General features: G+C 35.9%; 1 protein-coding gene across 20 annotated transcripts in view; it reads right to left on the reverse strand.

Moving 5' to 3' along the window:
* macf1a (microtubule actin crosslinking factor 1a) overlaps window positions 1-26,643 on the reverse strand; it is a 352,243-nt gene that overhangs the window by 242,106 nt on the left and 83,494 nt on the right. Inside the window, exon 1 of one of the 20 annotated variants that reach the window (XM_087295914.2) lies at window positions 55-582. The exons of 18 other annotated variants lie outside the window; for them this stretch is intronic. In XM_087295914.2, coding sequence (XP_087152040.2) covers window positions 55-178 — 124 coding nt within the window. In that variant the 5' untranslated portion in view covers window positions 179-582. Of the gene's footprint in view, window positions 1-54; window positions 583-26,643 lie in introns of those variants that run through there. One more of the 20 variants, XM_087295910.2, reaches the window with a different exon arrangement.

Here is a 26,643-nt window from a genome sequence, read left to right on the forward strand (position 1 = left end):
ATTCCACAGTGAGTGACAGACAGCAGGAGTGAAAGGGAAAGAGATGTGCATTACCATCAAGTAAACCAGGCCTCCTGGCCAACCGCCGTCTACAGTACAACCACACTCCTGTCGCCGTCAGAAGATAAGCAGTCACAAAAATCACTGGCAAGAACACCTCCGGATCAAACAAGCCCATACCTCGATCTCCAACCCAAATCAAGTCTCTTGACTAAAATCAACGCAACAGTGTCAGTTAAAAATGAACTATAACCTGCACTGCTCGGATCCTTCCTTCATATTTTCTCAAATCTCAGACTGTAACTTTACTTATCCTCTTCAACTACCTCCTCTTTGAAAATGTAAGTTCTGAAGCTAATCATCTAACTCAGTCTCTCTGCTCCCTCCTCTCGCTCTGACACTGAGTTACTGAATTCCTTTCCTCTGAAACAACTGACATGCTTTCAGCCATGGCTCTGAGAACCGTTATAACCCCAGCGTCGTCATTACACAAATGAAGAAAAGCTGAAATGAGCAGCTAAAGTTTCTCTTCTCTATGTCTACCCACATGGCTGGCAGCTTCCTGTGCATTGGGTAGTGTGTAGTGATGTGGATGTGTCTTGTTTACGAGTGTTTCTCTGTTGCTATGAGTTTGTGCTGTCGCTCTCTACCATATTTGCACGCGACCTTCTCCGCAGAGCATCCTTTATGAGCAGTGCACTTGTCTGAGGGGGCAGAGGCGAATAGTGTTGATGGGTGTGTGGCGGTGGTACTGTGATCTCATTTTTTTTTCTTTTTTTGAGTTGAGGGTTGAGTTACATTCACTGAAGGTGCCAATGACGTGAGAACTGACTGCTGTGCATAGTGTTGTAGAGTCACTGTGGCATCAGCAGCCATATTTGCCCTTAGTGACTGCTGGATGTGAACACTGTACAGAGTAGGGCTGTGCGATATGACAGAAATCTCATATCACTGATAACGATATACAGATGAAGTCAGAACTATTAGCCGCCCTGAATTATTAGGTAGAAATTGCAACAGCTGTGGAAAAGGAGGAAAGTCTTTGTACAATTTTGGAAAAACCTGAGAGATAAGTCTGTTAAAGCCAACAGATTATTTATTTACAGTAATATGTTTAACCATTCATTTTGATTTTAAAACCATTTAAAAGTTACAAAACTATAGTTAAGAAACAAATTATTTCTTTGATAACTGGAAAGAAATATTTGAATATATTAATGCCCTGTTTTTCTTGACTTTTATAGGTGCTAATGGTTTATTCATTCTATGATAAAAAATATATTTGTAGAGCAACCCATGTTCTGTAGTTATTAATGTTTTAATAAATTTTAATAGGTAGAATTGTCCGACTCGAGATATGAACAAAAGCATGTGATGCATCAAAGTTTGATCATTTTTTTTTTTATTATAAAAATCTTTATGATCATTAAAATAATTTATAAAAATAATTAGTTTAAAAATCTTTAATAATATTAATGACGTGACATCGAAAACCAATCTTGCTTAAGTGGGCTAATAATATTGATCTTAAAAAGGTTTTTAAAAAAAATAAAAACTACTTTTATTCTAGCTGAAATAAAACAAATGAGACTTTCTCAGAAGAAAACATTTTCTAAATATTATTGGAAATACCTTTCTCTCTTAAACATCATTTGGCTTTGCACTTTTTTTCTTTATTTGGCTGGATCTGACTGAGGCAGCAGCTCTGAAAATTAAACTGTCCAGCAGACTATTCTTATTTGCTGGTCAAGAAAAAAGATTATAAGTAATAAAATTAGTGTGAAAGGTATGATAATTGGCAACTATAATCATGTTGTTTTCAGTATTAAATAAAACCCCTTATTTGCAGATTTCATTGTAGCCTAATGTTTCGGCGATTGTTTGTATTTTACACGTTAATCTGCAAGAAATCTGAAAATAACAAGACCTACAGTATAATTATTTGCAGTTATTAAACATCTAAACTTTATGAATAAATGGGCCTAATTCAATATATTTCTGCCTGCTTTAGCTAATTTCATAACGTGAGAAAATTCAGAAGCAAATTGTATTTTTTCTGTATTTTTGCTTTCAGATCTTGAATTATAAGATCTGCTGTTTACAGTTTGTCAAAGTGAATGCTTTCGCACTCAGGATGCATTTTTATTTTTTTGACTAAAAAGACAATACTATATACAATAGCAGTTATTAAACACTTAGTTTAAGAGTATGCACCGAGGTCCACCATATTTCAATTTCTGGCCTCACCCCTGGTCCAAATAATACACATCATGATATTGCACAGCCCTGTACAGTGATGCTGCATGACTAACTGCACAGTCAATCTCAGTTACTGCAAAAGCCACTGACACGGTTTACTGCAAAAGTCACCTTATAGACTAAGAGCAGATGGTGGTATGTGTCCAGATGCGTGTCATTTTGGGTGTGCCTAATATGTGTAACGGCATGAAACCTGCAATGCAGTCCTTGTGGTTTTGTGGCAACAGGTGGGCTTATGAGCAACTTGACTCACTGACACACGGCTCTAAATGTCATGTGCTCATGTGGACGATCCAATCATTTTTAATCTGTGATAGTTTGATCCAATCACAAATAGCCATGCGCTTGCCATCATCTCTACATTTTCTGTTGCATTTTCTGTTTTAAAATAGTCAAAAGGGGAAACACAGAAGGGAAAAGGGACTTTACAAAGTGAAAGGTTTTGGCTTGACAAGAGAAGATAAAAAAAGAAAGTGATCGCGGGTGAGTGTGCTAAAAAAACAAGTAACAACTGCAAATCTGTGGCAGCGGTGTTAAACCACATGGCTCTGGGGTTTACATGCTAGCAACAAGCCTGACAACATGTGCTGGTTTACAACTAACAACAAATAGCAAAAATAACAAATAAATAGCAAAACAGGATCATAAATGTCATCTGCAATTTTACTAAATATGTCCAACACAAATATATTTGGAGAAAATTTTATTTAAAATAATTTATATATATATATATCAAATAAATCAGAAATGTATACATTTTTTTTTACAAATATTTAATTATCTATCTATCTATCTATCTATCTATCTATCTATCTATCTATCTATCTATCCACACAAACACACACACACACACACACACACACACACACACAGACGCACACACACGCACGCACACACACGCACGCACGCACGCACGCACGCATGCACGCACGCACGCACGCACGCACGCACGCACGCACACACACACACACACACACACACCCTTAAGCCTAGTTCACACTACAGGATTTTAAACATCAGCAGATCGCTGTGCTGTTCACACTACAAGACTTGACTTTGTGTCTTTTAATCTCTGAGGTGTTCACACTACGCAACACTCCGTGAACGATCCACAAGAGGGGGGTCACACACTACATGATTTGACAACAACTCATTCCCCATCAGCTCATTCAAGCTACCAAACCACAGCCAATGAAATTTTGAGGGAGGAGTCGTCAGAAAAAGCTGAACACTATTGGCTGCGTGTGTGCTGATGACATCACTGACTGTGTTTCAAGCTTTGGAGAAAGCATTTAAAAACATCGTCAAATCAGCTGATTTATCAGAGGATTAATCACTCATCTGCAGGTTCGAGTGGATAGATACACAGAGAGTTTTTAATTTTTGTAATTTTATAACTCTTTGAAATAAAACTAACATATTTATAACACCCTGCCGTTTTCTAACTATCAGTGTATTTCTTTCTGACATTGTTATTTTTTTATTACAAAACAGTAAAGAACTGAGCATTTCTGCCTTAAATTACCATATTGGTTAAAATGACTGCATGCATGTCTAATACTTTTCACTGTGACTTTAAATATGTGTGCATTTTCTTGCCTAGCAATTTCCTGCTAACATAAACAAAACTTTCTGATGGCAAAAACATCAATTTACTTCAGATATCTTTCAAAACAGCATATTCTGTGCTGTTAAATAGCTCCTGTTTGAAAGTGAAAATGAAAGCCAAGACCTTTAAGTGTTTTAGTATCTTAACTACATATTTATAGGCTGTATTATCAAAAAAAGATTATATTTTTAGGGTAATGGTGTCATTAAATATGATGCCAGACATTCAAAGCTTAATTTTAATATCTCAATAATAGCTTTGAATGTAAATATGTTGTGACAAAATGGCGTTTTATATGAGAACGGTCAGTATGAGCAGTATGGTAATTCTAATAGTTACACAATTCTAGTTCCACTGTTAATATATCCTCCTCTCATGTCTGTGCTAACGCAGAATGAAGCGAGTGCACCTATGCCTATTCTGACCAATCACAGATGTTTCTGCTGAGCTCCTGAACACACAGGCATTCAGCTCATGCTGATATGCTCTCTCATTGGCTGCAGCTCATCACTACATCTGACCACACGTGGGGTTGAGTCGGCCGACTGCTCTGAAATATTTAGCATGCTGAATGTTGGATTTCCGTCTGCGAGGTGTCGGCGGCGCGTCAGCGAGCCTCGTTGATGCGTTGTTCAGTAGTTCACACATAAAGAGCGGCGAGCGGCGAGCACCCGCAGATTTCTTCCCGATCACAGCCCGATCTGTCGGCGAGCTCGTTAACTTCCAAATCGGGCTCAAATCAGGCTTAATATCCTTTAGTGTGAACTAGGCATTACCGGCCACTTAAATAGGTACACCTGTCCAACTGCTCATTAATGCAAATTTCTAATCAGCCAATCACATGGCAGCTACAGCAGCAGAAGACCACAAAGGGTGCCACACCTGTTAGCTAAGAGCAGGAAACTGAGGCTACAATTCCCACAGGCTCACCTAAATTGGACAATAGAAGATCGGAAAAACGTTGCCTGATCTGATGAGTCTCAATGTTATCGTGTTAATATGGACCAGAATCTCTGAGGAATATTTCCAGTGTCTTGTTGAATCAATGCCACGAAAGATTAAGGCAGTTCTGAAGACAAAAAGTACTAGTATAGTGTACCTAATAAAGTGGCCGGTAAGTGTGTGCATGTGTGTGTGCCAGTGTGTGTATATACACAATCAAAACATACATAATTTATACATTTACAAACGTTACGTATTTCAGTTTATTTAAGTGTTACGTTTATCTTTGAACATTTGTTTTCAATTTTTATTAATTTGTCATTTATTTGATGTTTAATATAAACATTTTAGTAAATCAGTTAATTGATTGTATAATTGTAAACCAAATACCTGACCACAATAATACCACATCATATGTATACACTTATCTGTTGATATTTCTTTGCATTAACATATAACATAAATTTGATGTAATAAAAACATTTTTTAGGTTAATTAATTGATTAATTGTAAACAAATACCTGACGACTAAAGAACCATATCATATATGTCATATTTCAATTCAGAAATAGATTATAATATATACTATATAATAATAAGTAAAATATATATACACAAGCAATATTGGTCAAAAAATCTTTCACCATATATATGATCACTAATGAATACTAATAAGAAGGCAGGAGCAGATGTCATGGCCAAATCCCATGATCACAGCTGTTCCTGAAGGTCTGGTTCAAATGCTGTTGAAACGAAACACAAGAAAGTCCATTTGTACAGTACAAACAGTATGTGATGCAAGACTCTCTCATGTAAGCTGCAGGAAAAAGCCTTTCTCCCTAATTTCTCCTGAGAAAGAGAAGAAAACATGGAGATAATGTGCAAATTTAAAGCTGAAGTTCAAACTGACAAGGTTGCCCTGATGTTAGAACATTCACACTGTAAGCCAAATATAATTTTTGGGATCTCGCTCTACAATATGGTATAACTATTTCTGTGTTTCTCCTCTAAATGAAACGCAAGGTCACAGGAAATATGCCGACCGCGAACAAAGGCAGGGCGTTGCGAGACGAAAGAAACACCACTGTGATAAAGCACATTCATGAACAATACAGCTCAAAAAAGAGAGTTATTTTCAGAGTCTTCTTTTTCTTAGAGAAAGCTGTTTTTTATATTAAACACATAAACATGACACATATATATTTAAAGCAATACAAATTATGGATATAATATCATTGCAAAAATGTAAACTACATGAACACCCAGATCCAATCCGCAAAATCTGACTATAAGGCATGTATATGTAAAGGGTGTGTTCACACTTGTAATTTAGGCTTCTTGGTCCAGACTAAAGAGGAAAATAATACACGAAGCTGTAGTTCACCTAAAGGGTTAGTTAAGCTGAGACTGAAAATGAAAGTTATGTCATAATTTACTCATCATTTACTTGTTGCAAAATGTATTAGTTTCTTTCTTCTGTTAAACTCAAAATGTTTTTTTTTTTTTGTAAAATGTTGTAAACCTGTAACCATTGACTTCCATAATACTTGATTTACCTATTGTGGAAGTGAAAAATTGCATGTTGTTCTGTTTTTTTCAAGATATCTTCTATTGTGTTCAACAGAAGAAATCTGAAACCACTTGAGGATGAGTGAACTTATTTTTGGACGAACTATCCCTTTAACGTTTACATTGCATCTTTTTGGTTCCAAATAAAAAATAATTACAAAATGTTTATTATGTACATTCTGTGACAAAACATACTGAACACCCAAGACAATGCTCTGCTAAACGTGCAAATAGTATGGTGTTGTTATGCAAATAAAACATAATATTCTTATGAGCTGAGAACTTCTGAATGTGTGATGTCAAACTTAAAACAGCCAAAGCAATGCCAGGAATTTGTTGCACACAAAGATGAACTGCTGCAAGAAGACAGCATTTCACAGACCTCTACTCAACTGAAATGAGACATGTAGTTGTTATGGTGAAAAAACAGGTATGCTTAAAGTATTTTGCCATTTATGGCAGCATCTTTTTTTAATCCTTGTTCCATGAATGACGTATTTCAATTAAACTGCACAGAGCAATCACATCCATGTTTATTTCAATTAAATCAAAGAAGCTATATTGCGATGAGGATTAAAAACAATGTATTGGCTATCGTTCTGGATGATCAATGCTGTGAGTAAATAATAAAAAAAAATTTGGGGTTTATTTTTCCAAACAAGAAAGCAATTTTGCATGTGGAGAATGACAAAAACTAAAAACCCTAAATATACAAACTTTAAGGGATAGTTCACTCAATACTGTCAATTCTGCAATTATTCATTTGTTTCAAACCTGTTTGAAACTCTTATTTCTGTTAATCACAACAGAAGATTATTTTAAGATAGCTAGAAAACCATTGATTGGTGTCATACACTCACATGAAAATATACTATGTAACTTACAAAAGTTACGTAACCATACTGACACTGACACCTCTAGCCAAATCAGCTAAAATACTGCTAAAATTATTTTTTATGTATGGACGATATATATTGCATTACTAAAATTGATTGAGGTTAGGTCATGAGGTCATGGCTTCTTTCTGGCACCCGCAAGGTTGAACACATAACTCCTATCCTGTGCTCCCTAAATTGGTTGCCCATAGGTTTTAGAATTGAGTTTTAATTTTAATGCATGTTTTTAAGATATTAAATGGCCAGGCTCCCTCTTATCTCTTTAATCTTATTACTGTTTAAAGATTTGACAGATGTTTCAGGTTATCGAGCCAGAAAATTGAAGAAAAAAAGGACATCCAGCTTTCTCTATAGTAGGTCCTAAAATGTGGAAAGGGCTACCCATGTCAATTAGAACAATTTCCGATGAATCTTGGTTTAGGGGGAAACTTAAACTTAAACTACATCTCCTATAAAGAGCTTTTAAATTGGCAGAAAATGTATCCTATTGTACCTATCTGGTGTCTTGTTATTTATCGTTGATGCTGTGTGGTATACAGTATGTTGGATGAATTCTTTGTTTTATCGGTTGCAGTCTATTTTTGAAAATTTGCTTTTAGGTTTGTACGGCGCAATGGTCAACAACTGTTGTTTTATTGCGCTTTATAAATATAAACTCTAATTAACTTGTGCAATAATTCCATTATTGATTATTATTTACTTCTATAGTATTTGTTTTTCCTTTCGTCAAAATATCTTCTTTTGTGTTTAAAACAACAAAAACACCTGTCACTGAAAAAATGATTCATTGGATTTACTATTATTTTTTAATGTAAATCGTTGCAAACTATTTATTTGGGTTAATTTAACAGGTTTCATCAAGTCAAATGTAAGACTTTTTAATACCCTTTTAAGACCATTTAAGACCAAATGGAATGAAATTTCAGACTTGCACAAGGCTAAACGCTTTAGACTTTTTTATTAATAGTAAATTTTTAAAATAAAGTTAAAACCTTAAAAAAACATTAAAAGCAAGTGTTAATGTAAGGAAGGCAATTAAACCATATTAAGTAAATAGAGTTAATAAATAAACGTCTCTTAACACTTTTTTATTTATAGTTTTTGCAGAGAGAAAAACAAGGAACAGACAGTCAAACCATCACGAAACAATAATCTGTGCAAAATGTGAAATAAAGCATAAAACAAGGGAAAATGTCGACATACAAGACATATGACCGACAAAAAGACACAGCAATGGATGTGAAGAGAGAAAGAAAAAATTTACAAACCTTCAGAAATTAAACAACACTATTAGTCTTTATGGTGTTTTAGAAAAAAGAAAGAAAAAAAAAAGGATCCCACATTTTAAGACCAGTTTATAGTCTTAAATTAAGACCAGTTTATAGTTATTTAAGACCTACAACACAATATTTCAGTGGATTTAAGACTTTTCTAAGGCCTAAGATTATTATTATTTTTTAAACCATTTAAGACATTTTAAAAATTGTTAAGACCCTGCAGATACGCTGAAACAAACAAATTAAGTTGAACATTACATTTAATTTGTTTAAATTTAATCTATATAAATTGTTTGCAAAAATATTAGCAAAAAATCATTATTTTCAGTGTTGGAACAAGTCAAGGCTGACATAAAGACGGCAGAATAACATATTTGTGTTAACCTTCTCTTTAAACATTGTCCTTATAAAGCAGTTAGTTCGCTGTAATACTGCAAAACAATGACAGGGGGCAGTGTTGTAGAAGTCATGACGTGAAGACACGCATGGCCCAGCTCTCATTATTAAGACCAGCCACTTCTAATGCCAACGGCAGTCACACTTAACAAAAAGTGACATCACCGCTCTTAAACTGATCTCCGATCTGTAACTTTTTACCTGCCCGATAATGACGACAGTCTTCAGTAATCTGCCGAAGCATGGTACAGATGAAGCAACATGAACATGATCATGAACATGCAGAACTACAAAACAGGAAAATCAACAAGGATATTCATCTAGAATTTAAAAAGATAAGTCTACCTCACAAACATCAAGTTAGACAAACTAAAAGAAGACTATTTTTTATTGTAAATTAAGTTCTGAATACTGCAAAGACGTTCTCATGCTGCAGAGTAACAGGTGAAGCATGCAGGTTTTGACAAGGTGAATGGACAGCACTTAATGCATGCAACCCATCCCTGTGTAAATATGCCTGAAGGTGCCATTATAAGATTACATCAAGCTGAGCTGCAGACTGATTTAAGACAAGGGTTGATCTAAGGATACCACACAGCAGACACCACACAAGCTTCAACACAAACAATTACAACCAACACGGGACAGTGGGCTTAGCTTAACGAAGGTTTCATTTCACTGCTGCAGACCATCTACACAAACATTCAGTACAGACCAGGGCTGGCAATATGATGATATTTAAAAAGTCTAATGTTTCCTATTATGCTCTATCCTTTATTTCATGGTAACACAAAATACACAGTTTACGGTATTACTTGTTTCATAACTTATATAAGCACAATTTTAAACACTGCTCCCAGGACAAATGTCATTCAAATGCACTAGTCAAGACTAATGTCAATGTGAAGATGCTGGATTTTTGTGCTGTGTACGGGTGAAGTAACTAAAGCAAATAAAGAAAATAAAGCACAAATGCAGAACATTTCATAGGTAAACTTTCATTTTTTATGTTTTTGTATGTTACAAACTTTTGTGCTAATCAAGTAACGATATTGATGATAATACAGTCACTTACTGCACTGACCATACGGCAAAGTAGCACCAACTCGCACTAAATTCTAGGCTTAGGCTTTTGTTGAATAAAATCAGCAAACAATGTAAATGGAATATGACAACAAGACGCTGCGGTGCAAGAAACTTGTATTATTGTTGACTAAGTGAAGTAACGGGTAGTTTTTGAGGGTGGCTGATAATATAACAGTGCCTGCGCCTCAGTGTGCATACTGTGCACCTTTCCTTTTTAAATATTACAAATGTTTTATAAATGTTATTGATCAGAAAGGTGGATGTGCACATTGAGATGCAGGGATATCGATGGTTCACACAAGTCGCTCAAAACCGAAATTCTTTTACAAATCGATCCCTGCGTTAGAATGAGAAGTGAAAGCAGGAGAGGGGGTGTGTTTCAGATTAGATCAAATTTAACAGGGAGGATGGACAATACAGCTTCATACACACAAACACATGCTCTTTGTCTGCAATAACCACGCTGTCACTTATCTATCGATGTAGGAAAGTGATGTAAAATTAACATTTTTGTAATAGAAAAAATATATATTAGCATACTGACCACCTGGAAAGCTCAAGACACACACGCACGCACGCACGCACACACACTTATATTTTTTTCTTTTTAACGGAAAGAAGATTTTTCTCAACACATTTATGAACATAATAGTGTTTATAACTCATTTCTAATAACTGATTTATTTGATCTTTGCCATGATGAAAGTAAATAATATTTGACTAGATATTTTTCAAGTCATTTCTATACAGCTTAAAGTGACATTTAAAGTCTTAACTAGGTTAATTAGGTCAACTAGGCAGGTTAGGGAATTTAATATAATGTTATAGTTATTGTGTAATGATGGTTTGTTCTGTGGCCTATCGAAAAATATATACCTTAAAGGGGCTAATTATTTTCAAACTTAAAATCAAATATTATTATTATTAATATAAAAAAACTTGCTTGATTAAAAAAAAAAAATATATATATATATATATATATATATATATATATATATATATATATATATATATATATATATATATATATATATATATATATATATATATACATAGCGTTATCAGGATATGAGATGTCAGAGATCATTTTTATCGTGATTTGAGATTTTTGTCATATCGCCCAGCCGTAGTTCAGACAGTTTGAGTATATGCTAAATATTGCATGAATAGTGGCCCTGTGGGAACTGTACAGGGACAACTACGAGCATGCTCTAGAATACACACAGTTACACACGTATAGTTTCTCTGTGCAAAAAAAATAAATAATAATCACAAAAGGATGGGATATGGTGTGCAAAAAGTAAAAATATTTTTTCACAATTTCAATAAGACATTTTAATGATCCATTTTTGCTCATCTATATTTTACACCTTTTTTTTAGAAAGACTTTTGTTTCAAAGTTATTTAAAGAACAGACTATTCAAAAGCTAATGGAGGTTACTAAACAGTAGAGTGAGACAAGCGAATAAAATGGTCTTAAAAGTAACAATATTGTGAATTCTTGTCAAAATAAAGAAGTAATCTCAGTGTGACCACCAGGTGGACCATGAAGTGCTGGTGGTGATGGATATAAGCTGAGCTCATGCCAGTATTGGGCCTCTTAGACAAATGTGAATGGACCAACATAAATAAACTGAGCTAACTATCCCAGTGTCAGTTTGAGGGGTCACCTTTTCATTAACTGTCAACGTAGAGTCCGTCTTAAAAGTTCATCTTACATGAGCTCATTGAGCCTATAGGGACAGGCTGAGAGAGTGTGTGTGCACTTGTTTTTGTGACATATCAGGACACGGGTATTACAAGCAGGTGGTGAAATATTCTCCAAATATTCTCAAAACAGTTCTCAAAAAGCTTATAAGTCACACACAATGTGTTTTTTTAGAAAGTAAAACTGTACAGTTTCCTGTGATGGTTGGGTTTAGGGATAGGGTGGGCTTAGGGTAATAGAATATAGTTTGTACAGTGTAAAAACAATGGAAAACTATGCAATGTACTCACAATTCACAAAAGTGTGTGTGTTTGTGTAAGCATGTCTGAGTGTGTGTGTGTGTGGACACTGACACCAAGACTGCGTCAGAGCCAATGGCTGAGCTGCCTGGCTTTGGTTCAATGCAGTTTTAAAAGGTCCTTTTTATTGAGCCACTTTGCTACCGCAGCCAGGAAGTAGAGCACAGAGTCATTAGACAAGCACAGAGAGTCGGTCCATACGGTACGAATGAGGTGGCACAAAAAAAAAAAAAAAAAAACCGGGAGAAAAGATTTACTCTCACACCTCTGTGGTAAAAGAGCGCAAGTCTCTCATCCCTCTTTCACACAGGAGCCAAACCTCCGGAGCCGACGACAGGCTTACTTAATCACAGGTTAATAGTGGGAAAAGAATGGAAGGGGGAGTGGGGGAAGGGAGAAGGTCGTGAGAGAGACAAATCTCAAGAAGAGGTCAGGGATGGGAAAGGACAGAGACTGGGGAAAGAAAGACAGACAGAAAAGATAAAAAAGAAAGGGTGGAATGCAGGGAGGATACACAAATACAACACCAAAAAGAAAGAACATAACCAACACCTCCATTTTCCCTCTTCTTCTGTCATCACCACGGTAACCCATAAATTAGGTACCACCCTTACCCCCTGTCACCCACTTGACCCCTCATAAAAGACCTCAATTTCCCTGCGAGGATCCAAAGAGACTTCCAAAAAGATCAGTTGATTCCCACCTTCTCCTTCAGTGGTGGGAACTTGGGAAAGTTGACAATCATTGACTAAGTAAAGGCCAGCAGTTTGGTGGTGTTAGCTAAACTATAGGATGAAGCATCATCATCTTCATAGTTTGTATGTAATATAAGAACAATCCAAACTCTGTGTATGTATGCATATTCGATGTAGTCAGCATAAATGCATCAATGGATTTGCTCTGCAGTGTTTGGACTCTCAGCAGTGAATATTAAACCACACTGACCTGAACTGAACTGAACTAAACTAAACCTCAACTCTGAAAACTAAACTGACACCGTTTCAATTCACTATAATCTTCTATGAAAAGCTGCTTTGACACAATCCACTTTGTAAAAGCGCTAAACAAATAAAGATGAATTGAATTGAACATGTTTGCAAATGTTTACTGAATAATTTACTGCCTAAATGTGTTTGGCCACAACCTGGCAACCCTTCTATGGCCTGTGAAAGGGTGAGTCAAAACAACAACAATTTACAAGAGATGGCAACAACAACAGACACCATTGATAATTGAGTACTACCATAAATGTCCTCGTTTTACATGTAACTGAGTTTTTAAAATCTCTAGCTTAATCATTGCTTGGTATGATTTCCTTAATTTATGGTTGTTTTTACAAATTTAGGCTTCTTTTTTTATTTTTCTGCAAATATTCAGACCTATATTTGAAAAAGCATATATTCAGATTCTGAAATGTAAGAACTTTTATTTCATCATTTAAACTGCTTAACACTAAGCATATTAGTTTATCTATGATGAGCGATGGGCACTGCCAAATCTGCACTGCAGTAGAGATTTAAGATGTTGGATTCACATCACAAAAAGTCATCAACTTCTTCCAAACTAAATTAAATGCATGGTAAACTGCCAAATGTTTTAGTTTCCTAAACAGTGTGCATTTTATGTGAAAAAAGCACATTGTCAGATGTGTGTAAAATTATCATTACAGCCATATCCATAGAGATCAGTAGGTATTTAACAAACCATCAATGTTTGGTTTGCTAGTACTTGTATCTGAAACTAAATAAATGTTAAACAATTGAAAATACTGAAAAGTTCTCATATCTGACATGTGATGTGTGTGTCTTTTTCTGGCTAAGTGCTGGCCAAAGTATGAAAGCAGATTTCAATTATCAGCTGATCCCTTGATGCACTAATCATTCAAATCACACCAGTGTGATTATATGCTCCAAGAACTAGCCCAGACCTGTGTGATCCTACACGCCAAAGGGGGAATGCAAAGACAACTCCAGAAGAGAAATAGTGCAGACACTAAACAATTTATGAAAACAGTAAAAAAAACAGTGAAAGCCCAGACAGCAGCTGAAATCTCTCTGTAGTTGTTCAGCAACCCTCTGCTCTTCATCAGTTAAAATGAATATTAGCTGCTTCAGTCCAACATCTACATGAGCAGGTTGATGAAGACGAAAACAGAGTGAACATTTCAGCAAGACAATGATCCAAAACACAGCCAAGGAAACTCTCGAATGCTTTCAGAGATAGAAAATCAAGTTGTAGAATGGCCCAGCCAATCACCTGACTTAAATCCAATAGAAAATATAAATTAAAGATCAGATTTGATAGACGAGACTCACAGAACCATTAAGACTTTTACACTGTTGAAGTCTGTGAAAAACTTACACCTGAGCAATTCATGTGACTTCATTCTCTATATAAGGGACGTCTTTAAGCTGCCATCACCAAAAAAGACTTTTATGTGAAGTATTAAATACATATAAGTAGTTCAGCACTTTCTCCTTGTGTCATTTCGTTGTTAATACACATAACACATTTTTCAGATTTTTTTGTTTTGTTTTGTTTTATTTTTATGTTTGTGTTGTTTGGGTTTTTACCAAAATCCAGTTCAATTCCATGTCAACAGCTCCTTTAGAAATATTATTCATAGGAAATAACATGACGTGATTAATATTTATTTTCCCTGCTGTATATTGGAGAAATTGAAAATATCGCATTGTCAGATTTTTCTAATATTGTGCAGCCCTACTCTCTACGTTAAACATTTACATAAAAAGTCAAGAACTCAGTGTTTTAAAGATGCCACAAAACAGTTTGGAAAGTCCAAAAAAAAAAAAATAGCTTTGAAGTTGAAAAAGAACCATGCAATTCTGTTTTCCTGACTGACCATTGGTGTCATGTCCAAATATTTGTGAACTCAGGCTATGCTGAAACAGACTGCTGTGTTTTAGACAGGGTTTTCACTGAGATGTGGAATGGTGCTGAGCGGGAAGCATTTAGCATGAAGAGATTCACGGCTGAGCTTTGTGTGTGTTCAGTTCAGCCAGTCACGCACTGTACCATGGGAAAGGGCCACCAAGAGTGTCCACTTCAACGAGAAGAAAGGCCTTATGTCCATCAGTGTGTGTGTGTCTGTGTGTCTATGAAGTCATGCTCATGGGGTTCCATTAAGTTGGACAAAACCATTCAAAACTAGTCAGATTTTCTTGGAAAGAAAAACCATAAATGGTAAGAATGTCTAAATGTTGTCAAACAATACAAGTGTGCGTTTTCCTAAATCGACAAAACATTAAATGACCAGTCGTTTTGTTAATGAGCCTGACCGCAGCTGCTTCATTACGGATAGGTAATCCGTTTTTAACGAGCCACTCTAGGCTTGAAGCCCAAGCTTTGCTGAGGAGGGTTGGACCCTTGAGGACTTCGGCTTGTTTGAAGTGCACAACACTGCTTAACTATAAAGGACAGGAGTGATGGAGGGCAAAAGGGGAAAAGACCAAGACTATAGAAGCTAAAAACAATGGTAAAGGTTCTAGAGAACACAAACCATCTATCACAATGTTCAGTGTTTCCTCTAGGATTTCTTTCCAGCTGTGGTGGCAGGCCTTTTACACAGATCTTCCAATTACCCATATAGTTATTTCAATGACAAATGTCGTGAGCGCAGTATTACAAGTCGAGATTGCAGAAATTTAATAGAAGCATGCAAATCTCTTTGCTTGTGCACCGATTTCCTCTGTTCGTGCACAAGACTTCTTGCACACCCTGAAATATACGCTGCTCAATTGCATAATTTTGTGTGCGCTGTCAAATAAACGCTGCTGAAGTGCATGTAAAGAGTATGTCTCCAACATTTATTAGATTTGCTAGAAATATTTATGAATGTCTCCAATAAACCTACAGAGCGACACTGATGCATCCTGAGGAAAATTGAAATGGCCATAAACTAAAGTAATTGTATGCTGAACCATAGACCTTTATACCAATAAATTAAGTATAATTATGGAAACTGTGTTCATCATAACTGAAAGCTATGTCGTGTTTGCTGACCTCATGTCAGTCAGCATGTAACCTTAGAGCAGGGATGTCAAACTCAACTCCTGGAGGGTTGCATATCTGCACAGTTAAGTTCTAACCCTAATTAAACACACCTGATCAAAGTAATTGAGTCCTTCAGGCTTGTTTGAAACCTACAGGTAAGTGTGTTGGAACTAAACTGTGCAGGGCTGCGACCCTCCAAGAATTGAGTTTGACGTCCCTGCCTTAAAAGGTTAAACAAATATTGATTATGATTACAGAAAAGCTCACTCTACTATAATTCACTTACATTTTAATATGTTTTGGTGTGATTATAGCCCACTATAAAAAACAACAACAACTGAAGGTTTTGAATGAAAAGCTGTAATGAAGCTGTGACAAGAATGAAAGAATGAATCTAGCGGAAACCATGTATTTACAAAAAAATAACATGCACCCAATAAGAGGAAAAAATTCTGAGGGGAAAGTAGGGCATTAAGTGGAAAGAGGAAAGTAGCACAATATTTCTTTTGAGCATTAATATTACAATAGTCTACAATAGACACATCGCAAGTTATGCAATGTTGAGTCAGAATCATAGTTGATCAGGAGCTACAGAAACACATATGGTTTAAGGGTTCACTGCTACGTTAACCATTAGAGTGAAGGTTTATCATTTGCATGTGTTTTTAAGGCCCGTGACTGAGCAGTTCATGAAAGTTTAGAACATTTGGGCAAAAAAAAAATGATGTTTGGAGGTGTAACAGATTTACTGTATTTAATTATATACAATTTATTCTGGTTCTAATCCAAGTGGATTATCTAATCCAAATATTACTGACTTTACCCCATTGGCAGATAATTTAGCTTTTTTTTTTTTACTTATTTCTTCTGAAGGTGAAAACAAAACAATAAATATTTTTACTTTATCTAAGAATTTAGGGTAAGACTTTATTTTGATGGTCCCTATTGCTCATTTTGTTGACTAAAAAGTGCATTGCAACTACATGCCAATTACTTCTCATTTGAGTATTAGACTGTCTGTCTGCTTAATATCTGCTGATTCTGCTCCTTCAACAGACATTGAACTGACTATAAGAAACTTGCAAGTACATGTCAACCTACACTAACCCAAACCCCAACCTAACAGTCTACTTATAATCTAATGAGAATTAGTTGGCATGCAGATGCAATGTAACTTAAATTCAACAAAATGCATTAAAGGGACCACCAAAATAAAGTGATCCCAAATTTAAATATTTGGATTAGAAACAAGATCAAGAAAAGCACGAAAAGCTCTTTTTACTTTGTGATTATTCAATTTTTGTCCCCAGAAAACTGTCAAATAGAGCTGCTCAAACCATCTTGTGAAGCTGTATTCATATCACCATATTTAATCGCAGATAAATGAAGTATCGCAATAGCAGCTTTTTCCAGTATTGTGTAGCCTTAGTGGGAATTAAGTGAGACATCGAAGCCATTAGAAAGAAACTCAATGAGAAGCATGGGGCCCCAGCATCCATTCATCTGATCAACAACCAGTACAGAACAAACAAATGTCCACGAGTATGAGAGTTCACACACACACACACACAAACACACATACACATGAGGAGAGAGATAGAGATGTTTACAAGAAAGCTTTCAGGAGGCCAATGCAAGGTGCTTGTTTGCGTTTACAGCATAAGAAACCACCAATATTTAGCATATTTTCTCTCATGAAGTTCATGTTTTAACATTTTATTTAGTCAGTATTTTACTTACTCAATATTTATTCACTTTACCCCTCTTGCTCTTCCTATCGTCAGTCTGATATTGTGATGTATGAGATTACCCTTGAAAAGTGTGAATAGCTGAAGGGCTAGTTTATTTATTTGATCCTTAATACATTTCCTTATTTCCTTATTTGCCCATTTGTTTAATTATTAACTTGCTTATTCCATTAAAATTACATAGATTGAATGTGAACAGTTGTTAATTTGGCAAGCATGATTGAGTTGTGACTGCGATATTTTTCATATTTTGGTTTTAAACCATTACGGCAAGCCCTGTGGGTATTATGCAGTCCTCCAATCTCATGGGAGTCATACACAATAATAATTCTTTTCCCACTGCACCATGACTTTATATTCTATACTATACATTTTTTTCTGTGATAAGACTTTTATCTTAGGAAAGTCCAACCTTACTGTCCTAATGAAATAGTTAAAAATCAAGACATGATCACTTTTTATTTTGCTAAAATAAGCGTACTCTAGAGGCCTTTGCCTTTCATATAAGCCACTTCTGATACCAAATGATCAACTAGAAGTTATTATTTGTTTTTCCTAAAACTTGGATAAGTGACAAGAATTTTGTCAGGTAGTGTACATTGTTTTTAAGTAAAGTAGGCTTGTTGCTTTTAACGGAATTGGTTTACTTTAAGTAGCTAATCACTTTTTACAGTGTAGGAACTAAATCAAACATGCACACACACACCATAATAAAATTGTGCTGAAAATAGTTGCAGTTATTTGCAAATCAGCAGTAAACATCAACCAGTATCAGTTGATGGTTTTATAAGTAGTTTTGTTTTAGATACAGAATATTATCATGCAAGCCAAAAGCTCAAAGGTGTGTTGTGGTGTTGTAAACATGTTTTTATTGACGAAAACCGATATGAAATTAGCCTTGAAAGATCTTTAAATGCATCAGCTACAATAACGCCCAAGATAACCGTCGTAAGGTTATCTATTAAACGTGTTTTCTATCTGATCGGTTTAAGCAAAACTAAACTGAGCTGAGCTAAACTGAAATAAGATTAGGAGCAGTGTGCACTTAAGTAAATATGGAATGTTCAAGCATCAAAAACACATTCAACAAACCTTAAACTTTCAAAACCAACTAAGCAGCGCTGATGTATAATTCTCAAAGATAAATCTAAAACAACAAAGGCTGGTCTGAGAAGGAAATGACAGGTTTTGAAACCAAAGCCCCTGAGCTAAAGCATGGGAGGACTGGCGGAAAAGATGAAATGTTTGCGTGAGGAGTCACTATCACGGATGTTTCGTTTGAGTCAGTAGGGGAGAAACAGAGTTGCAGTATGAAGACGAGCAAGACTCAGGAGACTGATGGGAACTCCTACACAGAACACAAGCACACCCATATGCATATCACAAAACTAGAACAATGGACCTTCCCACCACAATCTCTACAGCCATAATTACTCTAACTATCCTCTCATTATAAAGACAGCAACCGCTTGCTTGTGGAAACTTAAGTGAGAGCAACTACCACTAAGAGACAAGGTTATTATATTGTAGAGTTATGCAGTATACTGTATTACAAAGCAAAAATGTACCAGTGTACATCATCATCATCATCATTGTGTAACTGAGCCATATTAAGTAAGTGTAGAAACTACCCTGATGATTTACATTAATGAATCGAACATTTCCAGCACAGTACTCCATCCTTTGCCTTATGTTTGTTCAGAATTCATGTTATATGTTATTTTTAACTATCATTCATTCATTCATTCATTTTCTTGTGGGCTTAGTCCCTTTATTAATCCGGGGCCGCTACAGCGGAATGAACCGCCAACTTATCCAGCAAGTTTTTATGCAGCGGATGTTCTTCCAGCCGCAACCCATCTCTGGAAAATATCACACATTCACACACTCATACACTAAAGACAATTTAGCCTACCCAATTCACCTGTACCGCATGTCTTTGGATTGTGGGGGAAACCAAAGCACCCGGAGGAAACCCACGCGAAGGCAGGGAGATCATGCAAACCCCACACAGAAACGCCAACTGAGCCAAGGTTCAAACCAGCGACCTTCTTGCTGTGAGGCGACAGCACTACCTTCTACGCCACTGCCTCGCTTTTCTAACTATTAATGCTAAACAATTATGTTGCCTAATATTATATACGCAAGTAAAACATTCAGAGACAACTTTTTTAGGTATATGCTTGAGTAAAAATGTTACTAATTTTACATTCCACATACACACACACCATAGGCGTAATGTATTTTATGTAAAAACACTTATAATACTATATTGGCCAACCACTACCCTACCCCTAAACCCAACCCTGACAGGAAACCTGTGGTAAAATTTGAATTTCAAAAGACCTTGTTGAGCACTTTGTATTACAGGGACAAAAATTTGACCTTGTAAATCACTTTAATAGATTACAACTAAATTAAAGGCTGATTTATACTTCTGCCTCAAGCGCACACGTATGGCGTGTATCACGTATCAGCTTCTGCGAGGTCGCATAGCCCTCACTGTGGCTGATGCTGATGCACACCTCTCAAAAAATGTAACTGCATGTTGTAACGACGCAAATTGCAAGCTTTGTGATTGGTCAGCTTGGTAATGCCGACAAGTGTGGGTGGGACCGAGAGCCGTGCAAACCTTTTAGAGGGTCGAGTCCTGTGGAGGAGCTTTAGGTGGAAAGTTTTGTGTTTACCTTATGATTAAAGTTGCTTCACGCCCGCCAGTTCCAGCCTCTGAATGATTGGTTTTAGCTACTTGTACTTTAAGGTAGCATTCAGAAAAAACAAAACACCAGTGAAGAAACTTGACACAGAGGAACATAAAAACCCCACTGCCAGCTAGCGTGTCGGAAGTGGTATAAACACCAACAGCCAACACAAACAGCACACAGAAATATAAATGCAAGACAACGCAAGAGGCAGGCACTGTGGGTCACGCCGGTCACTCAACACAGAAATATAAACCAAGCTTAAGGCACCTCTCAAAAAATGTAACATCGCAAAAATGTATAGCACGAGCTCTGTGATTGGTCAGCTTGGTAGCTGTGACCAGTGTGGGCGGTGCTGAGAGCTGCGAGCCCAGTGGAGCGACTGTTTACATGTGTGGAGTCCCATGAAGGATCTCCGGATGTTTTATGTTTACCTTATAATTAATGTTGCACGTCTGCTGATTCCCACCTCAGAATGAGCGAGTTTGAGCTACTTGTACATTAAGGTTGTGTTCAGAAAAAACAAAACACCAGCAAAGAAACTCGACACAGAGGAACATAAAAATCTACTGCCAGCTAGCGTGTCGGAAGTGCTATTGCAGAGCAACACAAACAGCACGCAGAAGTAAAAATGTACAGTTTATGCACAAGGCAGGCCCCGTCGGTCACGACTATAACTTGTTGCAGAAGTAGAAACCAGCCTTAAAGCTTTTTTCACACTATGAGCGACTCGCTGCAGAAAATCGACAAAGGATTTTTTGTTTCAACAGAGAGCGAGCAACTTTTGGCAACCTCCAACTATGCAAGTTACAGCAACTGTTGGCGACCAGGTGGGCATGTCGAGCAATGCGACAAAGTTGAGAATCCTACGACTTTATGCAAATAATAAAGAGTCACTTTCTTGAAGCGACAGCCAAAAGGAGCACCAGTAGAGCTCATGCGATCCTCTCTCAGCTCATGCAGAGAGCAATTGTATAGACCTACACACATTTTGTATTTATTTGAAACTGAACTTGAAAATGGTGAAAGTTAGAAAAGTAAACAAATAAATTTCATACGAACATTTGTCAAATCCAGCCACCTGACACGGTTTGATTGTTTTCTAGGGTATCAATAGCCGTGTATCAGACACTGAAATCTTAATTTGGTATGAATCCAACCTAATTACTCAGTAAGTGAACTGATATATGAGAAAGGCAATGAAAACACACTCTAAAAGAGATCCATCAATACAACAACAACGCCTCAGAATCAGCAGTGAATTGTACAGTTAATCAGAATTAAGGGCAAACCTACAGAGGGCACGACAGGACTGTTTAGCAACGTATTTAAGGTGGCATCGTTCCACCAGCAGTGTTGTTGCTGTTTTGAAGTTGGTTTCTCATCTGGGGCCGCCACACCCAGCTGGCACACAGGAGATATGCAGAGTGCTTATCTCTGTCACTGCCTCGGCCTGGCCGCGCTAACATACCCAAATGTCTTCGCGCCTTCGTTGAATCTGAACTGGGCTTTCATAACAATAGCTAAAAAAGTAAATATTCACCAAGAGTTTCATTACACTGAAAAAAAAATATGAAAAAGTCATGACAACAATTTTCATTGTGTTGCCTTAACTTATTAGTATAAGTTAATCAGGTTTCAACTTTTTCTTTAGGTTAAACAAAGTTGAACTTAACATTTTTAGTCAGTTTGACTGATGTGAGTTGAGATGACTAGAAAGGATTCAACTAAAATTTATTAGCGCAGAAAGATTTTTTATAGAGTATTATGTATTCAGGACTTTGGGTTTTGTGCAAAGAACCACCCCAATCACTATTTTAAAATGGTGAACTACTGATTAAAAAGCCATTTAATGTCATTGATGTTGTCAAACTACAAACTAAACCATGCACATGAATCTTAAAAAAGGAGAGCACAACATTTTGTAATTATATTAAAATCTGTTACATTTTATTTAGATTTTACATTATACACAACTGAAAAGTAATTTATGGGGACAACTGCATGCAGGTCTGTATCTAAACATATTTGCTCAATTTAAATATTAATATAAACATAAGTAATCCAGATATGAATATATTATCATTTACTAATTAATTAGATTACACTACATCTTTCTAAAACCACTTCCTACTGTTCATTCTGTATATGTGACCATTGACCACAAAACCATTTATAAGGGCCAGCTTTTGGAAACTGAGATTCATACATCATCTGAAAGCTGAATAAATAAGCTTTTCTTTAATGTGTGGTTTGTTAGGATATGACAAATGTTTAACTGAGATTAACTACTTCAAAATCTGGAATTTGAGAATCAATCTAAATATTGAGCAAAATCACCTTTAATGTTGAGCAAATTAAGTTCTTAGCAATGCACATTAGTAAGCAAAAGTTAAAATTCTATCTACCTACAGAAGGAAATTACAAAAAGTCCTCATGGTATATAATGTACAGTATACGTATTATTCCAAAAATCGTGGCATAACATAAAAATCTACCATTTTGACTAGTAGAGGTAGCACAGTGGCACAGTGGTTAGCACTGTCACCTCACAGCAAGAAGGTCACTGGTTCGAGTCCCGGCTAGGCCATTTTTGTGTGGAGTTTGCATGTTCTTCCTGTGTTCGTGTGAGTTTCCTTCGGGTTTCCCCCCAAAGTCCAAAAACATGTGGTACAGGTGATTTGGGCAAGCTAAATTGTCCACAGTGTATTTGTGTGAATGAGTTTGTGGATGCTTCCCTGTACGGGTAGCAGCTGGAACGGTGTCCGCTACATAAAACATATGCTGGATAAGTTGGAGGTTCATTCCGCTGTGGCATTCCCGGATTTATAAAGGGACTAAGCCGAAAAGAAAATGAATAATTTAATAAAAATCTATCATTTTGACTTATACTCCATTTCTGTGTGAGTTTGCATGTTCTCCCCGTGTTGGCGTTTCCTCTGGGTGCACACAGTCAAAGACATGCGCTATAGGTGAATTGGGTAAACAAAATTAGCCACAGTGTGTGTGTGTGTGTGTGTGTGTAAATGTGAGAGTCTATGGGTGTTTCCCAGTACTGGATTGTGGTTGGAAGGGCATCTGCTTAAAACATACACTGGAATATTTTTTTATTTCGCTGTGGTAACCTGATAAATAAGGGACAAAGCTAAAGGAAAATGAATGAATAAATTGACTTCCCAGTAAAATAAGTATGCAACATAAGGCTGTTTTTGTTGTTCAGGGTCACACATGAACTTACATAAACACACACACAACCCTACAAGCATACACTTTCAAGCAAACAAACTAGACTGAACTTTGCTCTACAGGAAAAAAATAGAGAGAGAGAAATCCCTGAACTGTAAAACTGTAGAATCAGTCAGAGAGAAATGACCAGGAAACCATTTCTCAGCCCCCAGCTGTGTGTCCATTAAATCACATTACTTCATATTTAACAACTCTTAATGCAACTAACATGAACCAGAACAGGCAGTCCGGCAGAGAGCCAGTGACAGTGGCAGAGAGGTCGTGTGAGTAAATTTGGTTGGCCGTGAGGTCTGGCGGCAGATCAAAAGCCAGTTATGAAATGTGAGGATATGATCAAGAATAGGAAACACATCAGGGCTGATAGTTAGCGGATCTGAAAATCCAGAGCACTCTGGGCTAGGGGGGTTAACTTGAAACAGCCAGGAAGCCTTCAGCGAGGGTTTTCTGTAACCTCAGCATGCGTGACAGACTTGCATGAGACAATAGAAACTACTGAATACTGAAACGGCTGTAGCAGGATGTTTGATGCCACATACTAACCAAAATAAGCAACATTACATGCTTACCGAGATACAGTTGAGAGCAAAATGATTACCCCTTCTGTAACTTTTTAATTCTTTTTCTAATATTTCTCCCTTCTGTAACTTTTTAATTCTTTTTCTAATATTTCTCAAGTTAACAGAGCAAGGACTTTTTCCACAGTAATTTCTTCTTCTGTCTTTTCTTTTGAAAGTTTTATTTGTTTTATTTAGGCTAGAATAAAATAATTTGTACATTTTTAAAAAACATTTAAGGTCAATATTATTAGCCCCCTAGATTTTTTTATTGTCTACAGAACAAACCATTATGATACAATGACTTGTCTAATTAACCTAAGAAAGCCTTTAAATTGCACATTAGGCTGTATAGAAGTGTCTTGAAAAATACCTATTCAAATATAATGTATTGTCATCATGGCAAAGATTACAAATTAGTTATTAAGAATGAGTTACTGAAACTATGATGTTTAGAAAAGTGTTGGAAAAAATCGTCTAGAAGGCTAAATGTTCAGGAGGGCTAAAAATTCTGACTCCAACTGTATATGGCCTGTGACTTTAGGAAATCTAATAAATCAACCATAATGTTTGCTAATTTCAGACGAATACATAACATTTCTTATTTCAAATGCAGATATTAAAATCTCTAACCTTCATTAGCTTAAAAGGGGGGAAATTTAAATCTGAAATGGCAACACACAATTTCCAACCATCGAAGCCTTCAAGGACAACACATACACTTAATAAAAATACACTTCATTAAACGTACACATACAAATCACTTATATTGATTTTAACATTTTATTTTTTGTTTAAAGGAGCCAATAATCTTGCTCCTCATTACCTTATATAGACATGCTCTGTCCGTATACCCCTTCTTGATCATTGAGATCTTATAAATCTCACAATTTATCTCAATTTACTCACAATGCCTAAAACATGCCTTAAAAACGAGGTGATCGAGCGTTTGCCGTTGCTGGTCCTAAACTCTGGAACACTCTACCATTTCACATTAGACTTTCCCCCTCCATTTCTGTGTTCAAGTCCGTTTAAAAAACTTTATTTCTTTTCTCCCGCTTGTAATACTCCTTAAACACTTATTTGTTAAATGTTTCTTTTATATTCTGCCCTTAGTACTCCTATGTACAGTACTTTGGTCAACTTTGTTTTTTTTTAAATGTGCTTTATAAATAAATATTGAATTGTATTGTAAAATAACCTTTTTTTTAATTTGGTTGTGATGCAATACTGTGCACCTTTTGTAAAGCTGATTTGAAACAATAATTATTATGAAAAGCGCTATACAAACAACTTGAATTGAATTGAATTTGACTCTTCTGGCTGAAGAAAGGTAAAAGTGACACACAGTCATGTGACTAGTTGAAAACACTATTAACACTCATGTGCACTGTTAACACTCATGATGTAGGCACACATAGAGAAATGAGAACTATAAACAGATGGAAACAGTTGTACTTCAGAATTGGGTCAGTGACAGATTACCAATTTAAAAATGAGACAATTGAAAAAATGTTTGTGTAGGTCTTCATGGATATTTTTTTTCATGACAAAATACTAGTTTATAAATATTGAAGGACATTTTTATAGACCCATCACAATAATTAATATATTGACTTATTGCACAACACATGGACATGACCTCAATCAATTTTGGTGATGCAATATATATCAGCCATACATAAAAACCAATTCTGCCATACATAAAAACCAATTCTGGCAAAATTTTAGCGCAACCTCTTTATCTCTATAGAGTTGTCAGTGTCAGTATGGTCAAAAATAAATAAATATAAAAAATTTAAAAAAAACACTGTAGTATTTCCTATAAATTACTATAGTATATTTTCATGTGGGTCTCTCACAAATGAAAATAGATCTGGTAGCAGACATCGCAGCCTCGAGCCTCGATTACTTTTTTACCTGGCACTTTCTTGCTACCAATTATTGTTATTTATTTAGGATATGCGTTTTCACATTCTGATTCCACTGCCTAATTATTAAATAGTTAAAATAACTGTAATTAAATGAAATATTCTTAAGAATAAAATATAATGTGCTCTTTGGAAATGTGTACTTGCATTGTGATGATATTCTACTGTCATTCTGGCATTATATAATGAGTGGCATAAATGGTCTTAAAATGACAATAATATTGTTTATTGCAATATGTTTTGGTGCAATCATACAACGAAAAATGTATATTGTGAAAGGCCTAGATTATTATTAACACAATTGGATATGCGTTTTCACATTCTTATTCCAATGCTTAATTATTAAATTGTTAAAATGACTGTAATTAAATGAAATATTCTTCAGAATAAAAAAGGATGTGTTCTTG

The sequence above is a fragment of the Danio rerio genome, chromosome 19 (assembly GCF_052040795.2).
Source record: "Danio rerio strain M-AB ecotype USA chromosome 19, GRCz13ab, whole genome shotgun sequence".
Lineage (NCBI taxonomy): Eukaryota > Metazoa > Chordata > Actinopteri > Cypriniformes > Danionidae > Danio > Danio rerio.